The 19,960-nt window shown below is 54.4% G+C and overlaps 1 protein-coding gene across 2 annotated transcripts; it reads left to right on the top strand.

Moving 5' to 3' along the window:
• Positions 1 to 5,539: 5,539 nt before the first annotated feature.
• On the top strand, positions 5,540 to 19,372 carry Aadacl4 (arylacetamide deacetylase like 4). Of its 2 annotated transcripts, XM_047521824.1 has the most exons (5): positions 5,619 to 5,707; positions 10,712 to 10,878; positions 13,113 to 13,329; positions 16,964 to 17,027; positions 18,576 to 19,372. In XM_047521824.1, the coding sequence occupies exons 3-5, from the start codon at positions 13,146 to 13,148 to the stop codon at positions 19,348 to 19,350; spliced, it is 1,023 nt and encodes a 340-aa protein (XP_047377780.1). In that variant the 5' UTR covers positions 5,619 to 5,707; positions 10,712 to 10,878; positions 13,113 to 13,145; the 3' UTR covers positions 19,351 to 19,372. The 2 variants fall into 2 exon arrangements, with proteins under 2 accessions (XP_047377779.1, XP_047377780.1); XM_047521823.1 differs by lacking the exon at positions 10,712 to 10,878 and having other exon boundaries at positions 5,540 to 5,707.
• Positions 19,373 to 19,960: the final 588 nt, after the last annotated feature.

The raw sequence follows: 19,960 nt of genomic DNA, 5'->3' as shown, positions 1-19,960 counted from the left end.
GGAGACTGCCTCAAAGATTATTATGAGACTTTTGGTCCTCAAAAGGTGCCTGTCACTGCCTTTTCTTATTGGAATTTAATTAATGAGATTCTTAAAAGCTCACCCTTTGACAGTGGTACTTTAAAACTTATAAAGATTGGGGAGCAGGCAATGCAATCCACCTCTCGCCCCCCATCGGCATGCCCTTCGGTTAGTATTCAAATGCCCCCTACTCAGCTTCTCAGGACCCTGGGACCCTCCCAGACCCCGGGAACCTCCCAGACCCCACCTTACCAAAAAAGTCCCCTAAAAGTCCCCCTAAGATTTATCTGGTTTTAAATCCCTATGATGACGTGACCCCAGAGGAGGAGGCTACCCTGGAGGAGGCAGCGGCTCAATACCATTCTCCAGACCCGCCACCTCTTAAAAATCCACTTCCCACTTATACACCCCCTGCCTTTCGTGCTCCGGCCCTTCAGGGACCTACTGCCCCCCCAGACATTTTTTCCCCACTTCCCTTGCCTAATCTAACCCCTTTACGCGAGTCTCTCCAACATAGGCGGGAACAAATCCAACTTTTAAAAGAACTAAAAGCCCTTGATGCCGAGCTTCGCTCACTGGCCTTGGGCACGGAGTTAACACAAACTGGCCCAAGACCCCTCAATACTCGTAAGGTGAAGCCACGTGGTCAGCCTGTTCTTGCCTTTCCAGTCACTCGCAGTCAAGCAGATCAGCCCCTTTAGTGGCTTATTTTTGCATCACCGCATTGCGGAGAAGCTACCAAGGATGTCATTTCTCATCTTGTCTCAGCCTTTTCCATAATGGGAAAACCAGCACATATTAAGACAGATAATGGCCCTGCATATACCAGTACCAAGTTCAAACAGTTTTGTGCCACTCTTCAAATCTCTCATACTACTGGAATTCCATATAACCCTCAAGGTCAAGGCATTGTGGAACGTGCACACCTCACCTTAAAAACCTGGCTTACCCGCCTTAAGGCCTCTTCCCTTGCATTTACCACTCCCAGGGATCGCTTTATTTATCATGCATTATTTGCTCTTAACTTTTTTACCCTAGACAATGAAGGACATTCGACCGCAGACAGACATTGGCATCCCTCTTCTAATTCTGCTCGCCCATCTGTTATGTGGCGCGATCCTTTAACAAATAAATGGAAAGGCCCAGATCCCGTCCTCATTTGGGGACGAGGCTCAGCTTGTATTTTAGATCCAGAACAAGCAGCCCCAAGATGGTTACCAGAACGCCTGGTCAAACAGGTCAATGATTTACCACAACCCAGGGACGGAAACCTTCCCCCTGAGGATGAATCTTCCTCTCTTATAGATATCTGCAGCCGACAATCTATGCGAAAAATCCCCTGAATGACAAACCCTGTGACTGCACACCATTGCTTCTCTGGATAATGGCTGCCTGTTCACTGCTCTCCCACAGCCATGCAGGACTTGAGGACCCTGCTAAGGTCCCCTCCTTTGCTTGCTGCTTATTGTATCTATAGGTCCTTTGATATTCAACAAGATCATGGCTTTTCTTAAAGCTCAAATTGAGGCTATACAGGCGAAACCTATTCAGGTTCATTACCATCGACTGGAGATGATGGATCGTGATGGTGATCTTAAAAGACCATCACCCCTGTGAGCTGAACTGGACAGCCAATGACGGGTAAGATTCGTAAGAGCTCATACCAACCTAAGACAGGAAATGAGGGCTAGAGCCTCATTATCCAATGACGGGTAAGGATGTTGCTCTATCACGGACAACCTAAGACAGGCGCAGTTCCCGAGGGATTGTCACTCCAGCCCTATACCTGTTCAGGCAAGCTGTGCCCCCGTCTCGCCACATAACCTCTATCACCCCCTTAAAATATGGCTATCGAAAAATGGTCAATAATTTTATATAAGAAAGGGGGAAATGTCAGGGACCAAGAAGTTCTCATTCTGAGAACATTCTGACCTTTACAATAAGCAGCAGCGCCCCTCCCCCCTCCTGGCTGATAATTCTGACAGATTTTTCACACATTTAAAAAATTAAGTTCATCCCTATGTGGCGTTTTTTTTTTTGTGTGTGTGTGTGTGTGTGCCGCTGCCAACATGCCCTGTTCTTCTGCTGCGTGGTCTACCTCGCTGTTGTTTTAATGTGCATGTTACTAGTTTCTGCATAACATTTCTGTACTCTGCTACCTTGCTAAATCATATCATCGTCAGTTGTGATTTGCCTGCTTATCTCTTAGATCATAGCCATCTGTTTATCATCTATCTATATTTGTTTATCTGCTTCAGTACCAGGGACTGAATTCAGGGTGCTTTACCCTTGAGCTACATTCCCAGCACTTTTTACTTTTTGTTTCGAGACAGGGTCTTGCAAAGTTGCTGAGTCTAACCTCCAACTTGCGATCCTCCTGCCTCAGCCTCCTGAGTTGCTGGGGTTTACGGCGTGCACCGCTGCGGCCACCGTTCCTGATCTTAAGGGGAAAACACTCAGCCTTTCCACACGTAGCCAGCAGACTCTGACCCCGCAGATGAGCACGTCCTAGTTCTTGGGACTCACGATTATGTTATGTCACTTGGCGGAGGGAAATTCAGGAGGCAGTTCAGCTGACTTTAAAATAGGGAGATTATTTGTTCCTCCGGCTGGTCCAGCGCACTCCCCACGGCCTTTGGGAGTGGAAGGAGGAAGGAGAACCAGAGAGAATGGCCGTGTGGAATGGGACTCTCTGGACCTGGCTTTGGACGCCGTGTAGGTTTCTCCAGAGAAGCAGAAGCGGCAGATCTGCATCCACACCTCGGATTCTGCACATCCAGAGATACAGACACGTAAACCGAACCGTTGGCTCACAGAAACACCCAGAATTATGTTCGACCAAATGTCTGGGTGCCTCGTGGCCCGTTGGAGTGGACATATAAAGTTGACCATCACCGGGTCACACGTCATAGAGAGCGGTGACCCGGGGAGCAGGGACCCAGGTTGTGCCCTGGAGCATCTAGAAGGAGCCCCCCTCCCCCGCTCTGACCCCTGGGTCTTGGCCCAGTGAGCGCTGCTGCGGGCTCCTCACCTCCAGAACCGTCGGAGAGGAAGTTCGTATTGTTGAAGCCGCCGGGTCTGTGGGTCTTTGGGGCAGTAGCGATATACGCCTTTAAGGATGATGTCAGAATGCTTTTTATTTTTCACTTTTTCGGTGCTGGGGATCAAACCCAGGGCCTCACACAGGCCTGACCGGGGCTCTACCACTGACCCACACCCCTGGGTCTCGTCTCCATTGAAAAAAATAATTTGTTTCTTTATCGTTGTCCTCTATTTGATGAAATGTTGTCCTCATACTTCTTTAAGCATGCTTTTCTTGAGCGCTTTAAACCTATTTACAATAGCCACGTTGAAGTCTTTGTTAAGTCCGACACTCAGTAAATAAATAATAAAACCTTAGCTGGGCGTGGTGGTGCTCACCCTTAGTCCCAGCAGGAGGATCACAAGTTCAAGGCCAGTGTAAGCAACTTAGTAAGACTGTCTCAGAAAAAAAGACAATTCTAGTATATTCATACAGCAGAATGGTACATAACAAGAATGTGTGAATCAACACACCCAACATGGAAGTCTCACGAATACAGCTTTCAATGAAAGAAGCATAAAGGAATATTCTCTGTATCGTTTCACTTATATAATTTTTTGGGGGGTCCTGGAGATTGAACCCTAGGGTGCTTAACCACTGAGTCACATCCTGAGCCCTTTTTGTTTTTTATTTTGAGACAGGATCTCACTAGTTGCTTAGGGCCTCACCCAGTGACTAAGGCTGGCTTTGAACTTGTGATCCTCCTGCCTCAGCCTCCTGACCAGCTGGGAGGAGAGGCAGTCACTACCATGACTGGATGGCACTTGTGTTAATTTTAAAACCAGCAAAACGAGTCTTAGCTGTCCGAAGGGGAGCACCTACCTTTGGTGGACTTGCTGTGGGGACTGGGGATTGGTGGGTGTCAGGGATGTTCTCCATCCTGATTTGGGGGCGGGGTACTTGGGTGTGTTCATTTTGTAAACACTCCTTAGGCGGAACACTTACGATTTTTGTATGTTTATGTATTCACATGTATACACCAATTTACGCACTACAGCTAAATAAAAATCTTTTAAAAATGAGAGGGTATTTTCACACCCATGTTTCTGTAACATTATACACAACAGCTGAAGGGTAGAAGCAGCCCCAATTTCTCTTGATGGATGAATGGATAAAAAAATTGAGGCTGGAGAGGCAGCTCAGTGACAGAGTGCCAAGCTCTGGGTTCCACCTTTTCCACAGGAAAAGAGAAAATGTGGTATATACCTCCAATGGAATATTATTCAGCCTTTAAAAAGAAAAAAATCTTGTCATACTCTACAGCTTGATGAAGCTTGAGGACACTATGCTAGGTGGTGTAAACTGGTCACAAAAAGATGAATACTGCACAATTCCTTTGACAGGAGGTATCTAAAGCCATCAGGCTCTTAGTAGAATGGCGGTTGTCCCTGGCTGGGGCAGGGAAGGGGACTTCAGTGGGTGTAGAGATTCAACTTTTCGAGAGATTGCTGGGGCTGGGGCTCAGCGGTAGAGCACGTGCAACCCCCAGCAGAGCAAAACACATCCATTTTGTAAGAGAGTTACGATCGCACAGTAGGTGCTTTAGTCAGCACTGTTGTGCGCGTTAAAATGACTCCGAAGGTAGGTCTGTGGATCACCAGTGAGAGGAACAGCCTCTACTTCTCCCCTGGAACCTTCCCTGGACCCTAGAACTCCACCTGTGGACCACGACCTGCGCTCACAGCCTGTGCGGCCGGTGGGCCTCCAGCAGACCAGGCCCCGAAGCCGGCTGGACACAGTGTGCACATCGCTGGGGGCCAGCAGCGAGGGAGCCCATCGCTCCGGGCAGGGCTGGGCCTCACCCCGCCTCCGACTCCCTCTGGGAATGTGGGCACATTCGGGGACAATTTTTCCCACCATGCTTTTCTTCCAAGGGAGGAAGACGCGCTGAGAACCGTTTTGGGAAACAGGGCCGCGGCCACCGAGCCGAGCCGCGCAGGGCCAGGGCCTCTCTGCTGCTTTCTAAGCGTTTCCCCGTCAGTGCAGAGAACGGAGGGCGCACCTGCGGCCACGACCGTGAGAGGCGGCGGCGGCGCTCACAGCGGGTGGAGGGCCCGGGCTGATCCTTAACCCTGGACACTCGGCTCCCGGGACAGGCGCACCGAGTAGGGGTCAGGCTGCTGACCTCGGGCTGGGCCGGACTCTGGTGTGAGGCCAGGCCCTGGGGACCCAGGCCACCCACGGGAGGCCCCGCCCTGAGGCCCGCAGGAGCTGAGATGCTGTGCAGCCCACCTCCCGGGCCCGGGGGCAGGATGGGCTTTGCCGGCCCCTCTCCTCGGGAGCCGGTTCCTCCAGCTGCCCTTGCCTGGCAGTCTGACATCCTGGAGTCCGGGTCAGGCCACTGGGTCACGCAGAGCCCCGAGGAGCAGGTGGAGGTGGCAGCATATATAACCAGGCCAGTGCTCCGCACACCGTTCCCACGCGGCTCCTGGGACCATGGCTGTCCTGTGGCTGGTGCTGCTGGCGGCGCTGCCCGGCTTCTTCCTGGGGGTCTTCCTGCAGGCCGTCTGGGAGCACTGGCGCACCACCCGCATCCCTGCGGCCCTGCAGCGCCCCGCCAGGTTCAGGGCTCTGCACTGCATCATCCTCTACACCATGGCCGTGGTGAGTGCCTCACACCCCTCCCAGGCTGCTGTTCTCCTGCCCTTCCGTCCCCATCCTCCCACCCTTCCTCGGTGGCTCACCCTCCTGACCTCCCCTTTTTCCCTTCAGCATCCAACAAGCCCTGAGTTCCAGTAACCTGGCTCTTTTCTGAGGATTAAAAAGTAATTTCAGGCCCCATCCCTGCCCACCGAGGGCTGTGGCCTGGGGGAGTCCCAAGCCGCCTTCAGCCTTGGACTCCTCACCTCCGTGCAGTCCCCTGCCTCCCCTGTTTTCCCTGCGCAGGTGGGCATCACCCCCAGGAGGCAGGGAAAACCAGTTCAGCTCCGTAAGCCCGACCCAGAGCACAGGGCCCGGCCTCTGGTGGGTGCTGTTTGTGCCCAGCGTCCCTGAGTGGCCACACCAGCCAGACTCCAGCAGGGCTGTGGGGGTGGGGGGTGGGCCAGCCCCTTGCGCAGTTGCAGCAAATTTGGAAAGAACGGAGGCAGGCGACTTGTGTTAATCCCAATGTCCCAACACCGGGTAGAGACACGCCAGGTGACCGAGCCTGCCTCTGAGGTCAACTGTGAAGGAGGAGGCGTGGAGACCGAGCTGAAGTCTGACCCTCCGGGCATGCATTTGCATTCTGTCTCTGTGCTGGGGTGATTTGCTTAACCTCTCTGCGTCTGAGTTTCCTCATCTATGAAATGTGGACGAGAGTGTCTGCCTCGTCATCTTGGGAAGAGCTTTAGCTGACCTGTGCTAAGGGTTAATAGGTGTGGAGAGGTTTGGTAAAAAGTATGTTCCTGTGTTGTTGGCATTTTTGTTTTTTAACCATGGTCCTGTTCTAGAGAAACGAACAACTCTAATTTATAATTTAATAAATGCTACAGGTCCAAGAAGACAGGCTGAGGGTGCAGCAAACGTCCGGTCTCTTTTGCGTGCCCTAGGCTTGTGCTTCCCTGAAGGTCAAGCTGTCTCAGACTAGTGGCTATTGCCATACGGAGTTACAGGCTATTTTGGGGTCCCAGAACTAAGCACAAGCGCCTCGGACATGCAGGTGGCCCAGAGGAACTGGGTTCCTTCCCACCTTTAATGTTTCTCTTCAAAAGTAGTCTGTAAGACCAGTGCGGTGGCACGTGCCTGCAATCCCAGTGGCTTAGGAGGCTGAGGCAGGAGGATCGAGAGTTCAAAGCCAGCCTCAGCAACTTAGTGAGGTCCTAAGCAATTTAGCAAGACTCTGTCTCAAAATAAAATATAAAAAACAGGCTGGGGTTGGGTGCGGGGGTGCACACCTGTAATCCCAGTGGCTTGGAGGTTGAGACAGGAGGAGCACAAATTCAAAGCTGGCCTCAGCAAGGGCGAGGCACTAAGCAACTCAGAGGGACCCTGTCTCTAAAGACAAAAAGTAGGGCTGGGGATGTGGCTCAGTGGTCCAGTGCCCCTGAGTTCAATCTCTGGAACCAAAAAAAAAAGGGGGGGGTGTGGCGCTGGGGACGTGGCTCCTGGGTTCAACCCCCAGCACCAAACCCAAAACAAAATGAAGCGGAGCCTGCAAGCTAAGGACTCCTGCGGACAGCCGCACCCAGGAGACTCGGAGGTGGGACTCGGGTGGGCTCCGAAGGGTGAATTCCGCCCTCCTGGTGCTCCTAGTCCTGGGTCCCCAGGGCTCACTGCCCAGGACGATGTGAAGGCCACTGACGTACAGCAGTTCCAGGAGACAGGCAGACGGGGAGGGCCGGGAAGTTAGGGAGGACCAAAAGGAAAACCTGGAAAGATTCCACGGCCCAGAAACCAGAGCCCTCTGACACCCAGCACCCGGGCCGAACTCTGAGGCGCTGGTTCTGTGGCCTTGTCTTTGTGACCCTTTGTTTTCTCCTCTGGAAAGGGAGGCTGGCAAGGGAGGATTTTCCCAAGAGTGCGGTGGCGTTGAGCAAGGAGAGCGGAGATCACGTGCAGCCCGGCAGACAGGGCTCCACCCCAGGGGCGCTGGCCAAGTCCCTGTGGGCGAGACCCAGCTTCCCGACACTGTTACAAAGGTCTCTGTGAGTGACTTTGGCCCCACTGAAAGACGGAGAGAGCCGGGGTGTGGCTCAGAGGTGGAGCCTTGCCCAGCAGGCAGGAGGCCCTGGAGGGTCAACCCCACCACCGCGAAAAAAAAAAATACATATATATAATTTAACAAACCCCATTGATTTTATCTTAAAGGGAAAAATGATGCTACTTTTTTTCCCTTATAGAATTTAACTTTGGGGAGACAGCTCAGTTGGTAGAGGGCTTGCCTTGCAAGCACAAGGCCCTGGGTTCAATCCCCAGCACCACCACCAAAAAAAAAAAAATAAAAAGAATTTAACCTTTATTTTGTTTATTTGTTTATTTACATGCAGTACTGAGGATTGAACCCAGCACCTCACCCATGCCAGGTGGGTGCTCCACCACTGAGCCCCAGCCTCAGCTCCTGCGATATCTTTTAAAGGCATCTCAGTATCGATCTAAAGCTTGGGGTCTTAAGCATCCCTAGAGCATGGATGGCCCCTTTGATTAGAGTAACTTCTCCTTTCCCGCTCCACCTCTGTTCTGTTGCCAGCTGTGGTTTGTGCACTAACAAAGCTAACCCAAGGTAACTTCATGGTGCATTTGGTGACCCTTCAGAAGGTGAGAGTCAGAGGCGTTTAGCTTATTATTATTTTTTTAATATTTTTTGTAGTTGTCATGGAACTTCTATTTTATTTATTTATTTATATGCGGTGCTGAGGATCGAACCCAGGGCCTCACACATGCCAGGCAAGCGCTCTACCGCTGAGCCACAACCCAGCCCCTAAAGACTTCATTCTTTTTTTTTTTTGCGGTGCTGGGGATCGAACTCAGGGCCTTGTGCTTGTGAGGCAAGCACTCTACCAGCTGAGCTATCTCCCCAGCCCGCATTTAGCCTCTTGTTGGAGATGTTGGAGACCAAGGAAGGAATGAGATGTGGCCCTTGCTCAGAGAAGCAGTCCGTGGGGTGGTGGGGAGACACGTGGGTGATCATGTCCCTGTAAGAAAGCCTTAGAGGATTTCTAAAGAAATTTGGGAGGGTGGTGAGAGTCTCCGGGAGGAAGCAACCTTCACCACGAGGAGGAGGAGGATGGCTTCCACAAGTTCATGACCTTGAACTTGGATATAAAAGTCAGTGTGGTACTGGGTGTCATGACACACATCTGTAATCTCAGGGACTTGAGAGGCTGAGGCAGGAGGATCACAAGTCAAGGCCAGCCTGGGCAACTTAGACCCAGTCTCAAAAAAATAAAAAATAAAAAAATAGAGCCCTGGGGCTCCCACTCAGTAGTAGAGCACCCCTGGGTTCAATCCATCCCCCTGGAGGACAGGTAAGGAAGTCTCCCAGGGAAAAAGGGAACAACAACTTCCCACGGGTAGAACCTTGACATTCAGGTGCTCAGAGCTGGCTGGCGAAGGCCCCAGCTGGCTCGGCGTGGAGGCTGGGGTGATCGATGAGGCAGGCGGTGGGAGAGGCAGCTCCCCTCCCCCTAGCTGGTCGGTTCACCCTCTTCCAATTCAAGCAGGGAAATAATTGATTGGAGTTCCCTTTGAGGAGTCCCTCCATGGAGGAGGAGGGACCCTGGGGCACCCCATGGACCTGGGACAAGACCAAGTGCTCAGGAGCAGGGGGCAGGGCTTGTGCTTGTCAATCAGTCCACTCGACATTCCACACAGGCAATGGCATCTGCTCCTCCCATTTCGTCCTTGGGCCTCATCTGTGGACGCCGTTTTCCTCACTTTTAAATGCCCTCGTTGAAGCTCAGAGATGGTGATACCCAGGGGTTTTCAGTTAGTTGCTGAACTCAGCTCAGTTTTGCTCCCAAACCCAAGCTCTTTCTCATTAATGGGTCGAGCACATAAGTCCATATTTCACTCCACGAACAACCCTTTGCTCAACACGTGGACCTTGGTGTGCCTCAGTTTCCCCATCTCTAGGATGGAACTGATAATTGGCTTAGACGGGTTTGAGAAGTTAAGTGAGTTAGTAGTCCCAGCCACTTGGACCAGTACTGGCAGGTTGTAGGTGTCTACAAAGCAGCAGCTGTTATTATTTTTAAGATTACCACCCTAGGCCTTTTTCTTTATGTTAAAAGACATACCCCAAAAGGGAGATCCACGGAGGAGATGATCCGTGGTGACTTCAACGCACTCAGGATATGAAATATACCTTTAACTCTATCTCATGAAACGTTCAGATGCTGGTTGTAATTAGAGTTGAACATATTCGTTTGAAAGCACATTTGGGGCATATGTAGCCCTTGTGCCATTAATCCCCCTCCCCAAGCCCACAACACACATCCTTAATCGATCCCATTGTTTTTTCTGTTGAGGAGAAGCACAGGGAAGAGTCTTTCAGAACCCGGAACTCTGGTTGCACAATGACGACCATGAACACGGGGTACTAATGCCTCTTTGCCATCAGGCCGGGTAGAGTCCAGAACACAGCCAGAGAGCAGGATGTTGGTCACTTGCCTTCGACGATGGCTTCATTTAATTAGATGACTTTTCCACTCAGTCCCAAACCGGATGCCCCTTCTGCACATTCTCACCTGTCTTCGTATTTTTTCTGTTGCTGGAACAATCCTACAGACTCGGTGTGTTAGTCCACTTTCTGTTAATGTGACAAAATACCTGAGAAAGATCAACTTAAAGGAGGAAATATCTATTTTGGCTCACTGTTTTAGAAGTTTCAGTTCACAGTCACCGGCTTTGTTGCTTCTGGGTCCACAGTGAAGTATGACATCATGCCGGGGAACACGTGGTAGAACCAAGCAACATTCTTCATGTCAGACAAGGGGCAGAGAGAGAGGAAGGGGCCGAGGACAAGGCACACCCATTAAAGACACGCCCCAGCGACCAACCTCCTCCAGTAAGCCTCAGATCCTAAAGTTTCTACTACCTCCTAATAGCTGCAGAACTCAGTGACCAAGCCTTTGGTATTTAGGGGACATTTGAGATCCAAACCAAAACATTCTGCCTCTTCCCCCAAAGCCTCAGGTCTACTTCATAATGCAAAGTGCCTCCAGTCCCTCTGGAGAGTCCGTAAGCCTCAACAGTTCCAGCGTTGCTCAGAGGTCCAAATCCAAAGTCTCCTCTGAGACTCAAGGCAAACTCCAGCTGTCCCCATAGAATTAAAGAGAACGTCACGGACTTCCGAGGTAGGTTGGTCAAGCTGGGCGTACATCACCATTCCAAAGGGAGGGACAGGAAGAGTGCAAGAAGGGACTAGACCAAGGCAAGGTCGGAGCTCCGCAGGGCAGACACTAAATCATACAGCTCCAGGGCCACCATGCAGGTCGTGTGGTGGCGTGATGTCAGCTCCCAGGGCGGGGAGGGAGGCCCCAGCACCCCGCCCCTGCTGGCTGCAGCACACAGACCATCCTCTCAGGCTGGCTCTGCTGTCCCTTGCAGCGTCCCCCGCAGATGTTTCACATCCAGGCATTTCTGACTTCTCGGGTCTCCACGGCCGCGGCTCCAGTTTCACCCTCTCAGCTTTGCACGTGGTCCTCGGGGGTTGCTTGTAGAGACTCTGACTGCCATGCAATGGCTGCCCTCCCAGGCCTTCCTTCGACATCTTGGCGATGACTCCGCAATTCTTACATTCCGCATGCCCGCAAAGCTGGCAACACATGGGCAATGCCAACGTCTGCGGCCAGTCTGAGCAGCAGCCAGACCCACGTAGAGTGCAGTTGCAGGGCCTTCGAGTGGGTGAATGAATGTGGGGAAGTGAATCTCAGGGAACTAGTTCCCTAGCAGGCCCTGTGTGAGCAGGAAGCCCCAGCACACTCTTCTCGAAGCAAATTCTTTCAAACGAGTCCACAATTTTGTACTTTTGAGGCTGTGATGGGGTGAGGGTGGGGGATCTGGTCAATTTCTGAGATCCCCTGAAGGCATCTTTCTTAATGTCATGGTGCAAAGTGGTTGACCTCTTTTGAATGGTGCTGATCTCTTTAGCAACTACACCTTCTTTTGCCTCAATTTAAAATACGTTCCTTTTCTGGTCAAACTGAAAAAAATTTAAAAATATTTTGATCTACTTTTTTTAAAAAAAATAATGATTCACACTTCAATGTGGTTCACATCACCAGCAATACCCACACCACAGCCGGAATGCTGTGCTTGCTTGACATATCCTCCACCAGATTAATTAGTCTGAAACCTTGAAACTCAGCCTCATACAAAGTCACAGGAAATGGACAAAATGTAGGCAAATTCTTTGCCAGAATGCAAAACAATGGCTTCTAGCCAATTTTCAATGGAGTCCTTGTTCTATCTGAAACCTCATGAGCACGGTCTTTACTTTCTACATTCCTATCCACACTCTGGTCTTCTGAGCACCCACCAGAACAGCCCATTCTGCTCTGCTTACAAGGTTCTGTTTCTTCTGCCTGCTACTCCAACTATTTCAAATTCCTCTTGCAAACCAATTCCACATGCTTCTGAGCCACATCACCGTGTATAGTCACAACACTGACCCCATTCGCAGCACCAATTCTCTGCTGGTCACCTTTCCGGCTGTTACAAAATGCCTGAGAAAAACCAACTTAAAGGAGGAAGTATTTTTTGTTCCACTATTTCAAAGGTTTCACTGCACAGTCACACAGCTTTGTTGATCCTGGGCCCATGATGAGGTGGAACATCAGGGTGGAGAGCACCTGGCCCACCTCATGGTGGACAGGAGGCAGAGAGAAAGAGAGGAAGGGTCTGGGGGTGAGACGCACCCTTCAAACCACGTCTCCGTTAACTTATTGCCTCAACTAAGCCCTACCTCCTAAATTTTTCACCACTTCCCTGAGCTCACACTTTGGTGGCCAAAACTTCAACATGGCCTTTGGGGAGTATTTTAGATCCAAACCAAAAACACAGGGTGATTTATAAACAATAGAGAGTGATTAGCTCACAGTTCTGTAGGCTGGGAAGCCCCAAGAGCAAGACAACAGCAGTGGGTCTTCTTGTCACGTCATCCCTTGGTGGACAGGCAAGGGTGGGCACATTTGCAAGATGGAGAAAAAAAAAAAAAGTCAGGGGAACCCATCTTTTTTCAAGCCCACTCCAGAGACCCCTAAGCTACTTCCTCCATAACAGACTTAATCCATTCAGGAGGCACTGACGAAATCCCCTCTCAGAGGCACCACCTCTTAATACTGACTACGATGTCAATATAATTTGCAAGGGGACAAATATTCAAATCACAGCAACATCCTTATTCCATAAAGAACTTGTGGAAGGAAAAGTCTGAAAATCCAACTCCTGTCCAGACTACCCAGAACCCACTGCACCCTGATGAACCAACTGCGTGTGCAGAAGGCAGGTGGGAAAGAGGTGGGTGGTGGGTGCCTGGCCTTCCATCCTCACCTCTGCTCCACCTCCTTTTCCCTCTTCCATCTAACAGGGAAACATATTTGAGAAGCTGAGAATTTGCTCCATGCCCAGGTTTGTCCGCTTCCTGCAGGACAAACTGACCATAAAGAAGAACCCCGAAGTGGTGGTGACAGACCTGCATTTTGGGACAATCCCCGTGAGGCTGTTCCAGCCCAAGGCATCAACCTCCAGTCCCCGGAGAGGCATCCTCTTCTACCATGGCGGGGGCCCGGTATTTGGCAGCCTGGGTGAGCAGCTTCCCGGGGGCGGAGAGGCAGAGGAAGGGCCTGGCTGCAGGCAGGGGCCTCTGGGAGAGCCTCAGGGAGGGTCCCAGGAGTCAGAGGCTGGAGAGTCTCCCGGGAGCCCAGATGGAGGACGGGGCTCGGCTGAGAGGATGGAGGTGCTGCCCCATGGCCAAGAGTCTAACATGCAGTAGTCTGAGGACAGGTGGGGGCAGTGGTGTCCAGTGGGGGGTCAGGGCACGGGGTGTGCACTCCTCCTGCCCTTTCCTCTCACATCACCTGTCCACCCCACGATGATCCCGACCACACGCTGGCTCAGCTCAGCAGGACACGGGGCCGTCCCAGCTTCACTTGCTCCTCTTCTTCCTGCAACTGATCTCATCCTCCAGGGCACCACAGGAACATTAAAAATACAAGTCCCAGCTCTTCGATGCTGGCTTCAACCACTCCTGGGCCCTGGAGGAGACCCAAACTCCTGCAGGGCCCTGGCAGGCGGAACCCGAGACCTCCCTGTCTGTCGCCTGCGTCTCCTCTGCACTCTCTCAGCCGCAGCCCCCTGTATGACCGGCTGCAGACACAGGCTCCTTCCACCCGTCTGCCACACTCGCTGAGCCTCAGCCTCCTTGGCGCTCTTGCACCCCTGCTTCGCTGGGCTGGCTCCCTCGGTTCCTCCAGTCTCATCTCAGATGGCCTCCCCAAACTCTGACCTAAGAACTCGATTTGCCCACTCTGTAGTCCTACTCTGAGCCCTTGCTTCATCCTGGACATGGTCCTGGGTAAATGTTTGCGTGGCTTTGTCACATCTGAGCTTGATTCGGCCTGCATGTGCTTCCTTGTTTGCTCCATGTCTGTCCCCAGTGTGAATGAGGACTCTCAGATGCAAGGAAGGCCTCTGCTGTCTTGGCTGCAGGTTTTCCAGTGCCAGGCCTATTGTCTTTCTTTGTGAAAGACAGACTGGATGGACGTGCGTGTGCGTGGGCAATACCTCTGGGGTGGGTGAGCAGCTGCACCGAAGGGTGGCTTGCAGGTGGACAGATGGGAAGATGGACCGCTGGAGGAATGAATGGGTGGGGGATGGGTGGTCAGGTGGACATCTGGATGCAGCGACGAAAGACAGATGCCTGAAAACCAGGCCCAGGTGCACAGGGGGCCTTCTCCCCTTGAACAGCCTCCCTCCGAGGAGGGAGTGTTTACTGCCACCTGCTGGTGGAAATGACAATGGCCCCTCTGCACCTGCCATGGTGCCCTCTCCTTCAGAGAGTAACTGGGAACATCCCAGGAAGGGGCCACCCTGGGCCAAGCGCGCTGGTCCCTGTCAGGGCCCCCAGAGCCCCCACACCACGAGTCGTCTGCATGTGCTGAGGGACAATGTCATTTCCCCGGCAAAATCAGGAACGGCTCAGCAAACATTTACTGAGCACCTGCTGCATGTTAGACCCTCCCGGGCACAAGGGACACAGCAGGAACGTGAAAGGCCCAGTGCCCAGGACTCATGGCTGTCCATCAAGTGAGGCAGCAGGATGATGCAGGAGAGGATGAAGACGTGGGTCATTTCAGATGGGGTTACACAGGGGGGTGGCGTGGAGTGAGACCCCAAGGCTTTGCAATTCAGGCCTTCCCTGGAGACGAGGTCTGTCCAGGAAGGGAACATGAGAACCCAGCCCCAAGGGGTGGTAGGAGCCAGGCCTCCAGAGCCAGGCACAGCCTCTGAGCTGGGCAGGACCTGGGCCAGGGCAGAAGGCCTTTCCTGGGGCTCCAAGTACAAGGTCCCCAGAGCGCCGGCTTCCTGACATGTGGGTGTCTATGCACGATCAAGGCAGGATCTCTAAAGACAGCGTTAGTGCACAAATCTAAGTGCCAAGCTCAGGGTCACCAGAGGCAGGAGTCACCTGGCTGAGACTGTCCAGGTGAAGAGCAGGAGTCTTGAACTCTGTGACTCGGCATGTCATGGTGTGCTGGGCACGTGATTTGATTTTTAAACTAGAGCAAGACAGTGCCATTTATGGGAAGGCTGAGAGTCCTGGGCCTGGAGTCATGGCCAGGGCACATCCTCCCTGGCTTCAGCCTGGTCCTGGCCCCAGGGGTCTGAACAGCAGGGGCATGGGCAAAGGTCTGAACCAGGAGCCACTTGAGGTCTGGGGAAGAGGAAAGTGGGGAGGCGGAGCAGGAGGGAGGCCGGCCGGGTGGGCGGGGCCCAGGGGAGGCTCCTGAGCGGCCTCCTTGGCTGGGAGCTGCTAGGTCCCTGGGGCCCAAGGCCTGCCCCCAGGCCAGGTAGGTCCCGGGACTAGCCTGGGACTCAGCACCTTTCCAGGCCCCCAGGACCTGCTCAGTGTGGCTGGGACCTGTTGGTTAGGATCCTTGGGCTGAGGAGCTGACCACCTGGGCCCAGTTGAGCCCTGGTGGGGCGTGTGCTCCGTGTCTGCCCCTCCCCACCTGTCCCCACAGCCCTGAGGGCACCAGCTCCCACCTTGCAGGCTCCCTGAACCCTGGAATTGCCTGGTGTGGTTTAGAAAATCCTGGTGCCCCAGACCCCACCCAGGCGCCTGCCTGGCCAGGGGCCATGGATCACCTCCCCAGGGCCTGTGTGTGGACAGTTGCAGGGAGAGGTGGGCGTTTGGCAGATTCTGCACCTGGGACCGGGCCGGGCTCCCCACGCACTCATGGTCTGGTCCTGCTTCTAGAAAGGCGGGCGCCCCGCTCCCAGTGCAGTGCTGCGGGTGGGAGCTGCCTGTGGAGCTTCGGGACTCCTTTCCTGTCCTTGGGTGGCGCTGTCTAAGGGCGGGCACTTCCGCTTACGTGGCAGGCGCACAAGCAGAGGCGGAGTGTTTGGTGCAGGTTCATCGCAGGTGAGGAGAGGCCAGGTGGTGACTTGCGGGGAGAGGGAGGCCCTGGGCTGGGGCAGATGCGGCCCACGGGTCAGGCTGCTGTTGGGATGGGGAGGAGCTGGCAGTGTGCGAAATCATACTGTCCCCCGTGCTTTGTGGGGCTGTTCCCGTTGGTGCCCCCACACGCCTGCACCCTGTGAAAATGCACGGTGTGCCCCTGGGTCACTTGGCCTTTCTGGGCTGGTGGCACTGGCAGAGGTCCCATGACAGTCAGCTGATCCGGGAGCAGCTTGTGGGTGTAGCATGACGTGTGCCCAAGGCCCTATGGGGGACGCTGCTGGGCCTCTGGGGATGCGGAGGTCACGCCTGCTGGGTCCTGCTACAGCCGATCCCTCTCCCACGCTTCCCCTTCTCCTGGCAAAGCCTAACTGCAGCTGAACAGGCGACCGCGTCCAGCCCTCACTTATTTCCAGATCAACAAACATACATGGACTCTTATCCCCTGTGGCGGGCCTGGCACCTTCCTAGTCTTGGCCTGGTCCACTCCAGGTGCCAAGCCTTCTGTCCTAGTTGCCCCCGCTGTACAATGCACATTGCAGAATGTGAGCCCCAAGGTCCCCGGGAGCCCTGACGCTCAGGAGAGTGGGCAGAGGCCTGGCTGTGCCCAGGCAGAGCCCGCCAGAGCCCTCCTGGGGAGGCCAGCCCGGGACAGAGGGCTGGTCGGCCCAAAGTCCACAGCGCCCGCTGGCCTCCCCGGGATGGTGGGACGTGCTGGACCACCTCACGGGCCACTCTGGGCCCCTCTTGTCTTGCAGATAGTTACCACAACCTGTGCAGCTTCCTGGCCCGGGAGACGGACTCTGTGGTGCTGTCGGTGGGGTGAGTGCTGGGTCAGTGGGGGCTTCCTGGTGGCAGAGGGCAGGCGGCTGGATGGCAGCAGACAGGCAGGCACAGGGCCAGGGAGCAGCAGCCAGCGCACCGGGAGCCTGGGGGCAGGGAAGCCGACCAGCGGGAGGCCCAGCACTTGGCCAGGGACCTGAGGACCTGAGATGGTGCCCGGAGCCACCTCCTGCAACCGAGTGAACGGTGGACACCTTCCCGAGCCGGCAGCCTTCTCCCGAATGTGAGAACAATGGAAAGGGAGGCAGCGTCTCCAGGAGTCAGGGTCACAGGGAAACCCCAGGGAAAGCGGAGGAGAGGAAGCGGCGGCCCAGGAGTCAGGGCCCTCCTCTCAGCGGGGCTGCTGTTGCTGCCAGTCCCGGCCCCGCGTGGTCCCCATGCTGCAGGTGCTACCCTGTGGTCGGCCGCCTTCCTACCTGCCCCCTGCATGCCGCCTGCCTGCCCACCCTCCGACCACAGCCAGGCGGCCACCAGGGCAGCGTCTCAGGCACAGCTGTGGTCCTGTGGGATCCCAGGGCCTGTGGGAGGAGGGAGGGACGGTGGGGCCGCTCACATCCTCAGCAAGTGGTGGCACAGCTCAGAGAAGGAGGCCCGGGAAGGTGAAGTCCGCCATGGCTTCTGCCTGCGCTGTGCACCTGCGCCTGCTGTCCCCAGGCTGCGCAGAGCACGGCTGTGTGACTCCAGCCATCGCTTAGCCTCTCTGGACCCTCTGGGGAGTCTGGGGAGGGCACTGTGTGTCCAGTACCTCCTCCCGCTGGCTCCCTTGAGCCTGGCCCCCACCACAGTCCCAGGTCCCTGAAGGCCCTGGAGGTGCTGGGGCCGCCCTGGCAGGAGCTCGGCGGGGTGAGCGAGCCTGGCGGGGAGGCCTGGGAGGAGAGGCCGGTGTCCTCCCTGCAGATGTCGCAGAGCCTGGCAGCGTCGGGGCAGGTCTACGCGGGGCTGCGGGACTCAGCCGGCCAGAGGAGGGTCTGTGTCCCGAGGCCGCAGGGGATGCTGGGGAGACGGCCAGGAGCGCTCAACAAGGGCGGTGCTGCGCCCCCCACCTGTCCTTCCTCTACTGGACCTCAGGCTACTCCTGAGGTCATCCTGAGGAAACAGCCTCCGCCTGACCAGGGCTTGGGACACTGTCAGGCGGCTCCGGGGACACCTGTGTGTTAGGAGGTCTGAGCAGCTGTATGGCGGGGGCAGCCGGCGGCCTTCGTGGGCCAAAGAGCAACCATCAGGTGTCAGCAGATAAACCCTAGTGGGGACTTGCAACTGCCCCTCAATCAGCGGGGTCCCCAGCCAACCCCATGGGGACACTAAGCCCTCAAGTCTTCCCCGGCCAATTCCGGACTATAGCGCTCAGGTCAGCAGGAACCAGGTGCGGACTCCCCAGACCTCCACCCTGGCCTCTCACCCGAGGACTGGTGAATCTTGCCTGAGGGTCAAACCCCCGGAAAGCCTTGTTCAACCGCTTTGGTCTGACACCTTTCTGGTCACCTGCGTCTGACCTTACACTGGGCACCTGTCCCCTCTCCTCCTCAGGTACCGCATGCTCCCCGAGCACCATTACCCCGTCATCTTCACGGACTGCCTGAACGCCTCCATCCACTTCCTGAAGGCCCTGAAAACCTACGGGGTGGACCCCTCCAAGGTGGTGGCTTGTGGAGAAAGCGTTGGAGGAGGGATGGTGGCCCTGATCATGCAGGCCTTGGTGGGCAGGACAGATCTTCCCCAGATCCGGGCTCAGGTCCTGATTTATCCAATGGTACAAGCCATCAATTTCCAGTTACCGTCCTTTCAGCAGAACCAGAACGTCCCCTTCCTTCCTCTAGACTTCATGATAACATGTACGTGTAAGTACCTGACCATCGACCTCTCCTGGAAAGAAGCCATGCTGAAAGGGGCTTGTATACCCCCCGGTTTCTGGAAGAAGTACGGGAAGTGGCTCAGCTCCGACAACCTCCCCAGGAGGTTCAGGAGCAAAGTGCAGCAACCTGAGACTCCCGCACCTTTCAACGAGGCTGCCTATCTGGAGACCAAACACATCTTTGATGTAGAAAATGCGCCCATCATAGCCGACGACGAGGTCATCGCTCAGCTTCCTGAGGCCTTCCTGGTGAGCTGCGAGATGGACATCCTGCGGGATGACACCCTGCTCTACAAGAAGCGCTTGGAGGACCAGGGTGTCCGGGTGACCTGGTACCACGTGGAGGACGGCTTTCACGGCTGCATAGTTTTATTCGATAAGAAGTTTTTCTCTTTCCCATGTTCTGTGAGCCTTGCAAATGCTGTCATCAGTTATATAAAGGGCATATGATGGTAACCCTGGTGCCCCGGGTAGGACACAACATGGCTGTCCTCTGCCATAAGGTGGGAACTTTGGTGAGTCCTATTTTGTTGAGGAAGAAGATGTTGAATAAATTCATGGCCCAGACATGGAGCACGAGACAGGCTAAAAAATGTCTGGTTTCATATTTGAGAATCTGAAGTGTCTATTTTTTTCTGTACCAATGAGGTGCAAAGCTGCATCTAGCATCAGTCTCCTGTGTTCCCCTTCAGGAGAAATCGATATCACGAGGAGAAGAAAATGCCTTCAAAAAAATTTCAGATATCTTACCTGTAAGGTCCATTCAGCATAGATGGTCACATGGATACCCATGGTGACATAGCATTGCTGGGGCTACAGCCCTGCTGAAAGATGGCCTACCTCATTGTTCCTGGGGTCAAGTTCACTTGTCAAATGCAGCTCAAACTGACTGCACTTGGCCTGAGAGATTTCACTGCCAGGACCCTCTCCCTGGATCTGGCCACCCTTGGACTGGAGCACAGGAAGGTCTCAGCGGAGTCCGCCAGAAGGAGAGAGAGGGGAGCCAGCAAAGGGGAGGAATGGCGGGAAGGAGGGAGCCCAGGGAACCCCAAGCTTTGTC

Source organism: Sciurus carolinensis, chromosome 1 (assembly GCF_902686445.1).
Source record: "Sciurus carolinensis chromosome 1, mSciCar1.2, whole genome shotgun sequence".
Taxonomy (NCBI): Eukaryota; Metazoa; Chordata; class Mammalia; order Rodentia; family Sciuridae; genus Sciurus; species Sciurus carolinensis.
This window is presented reverse-complemented; position numbering and strand designations above follow the sequence as displayed.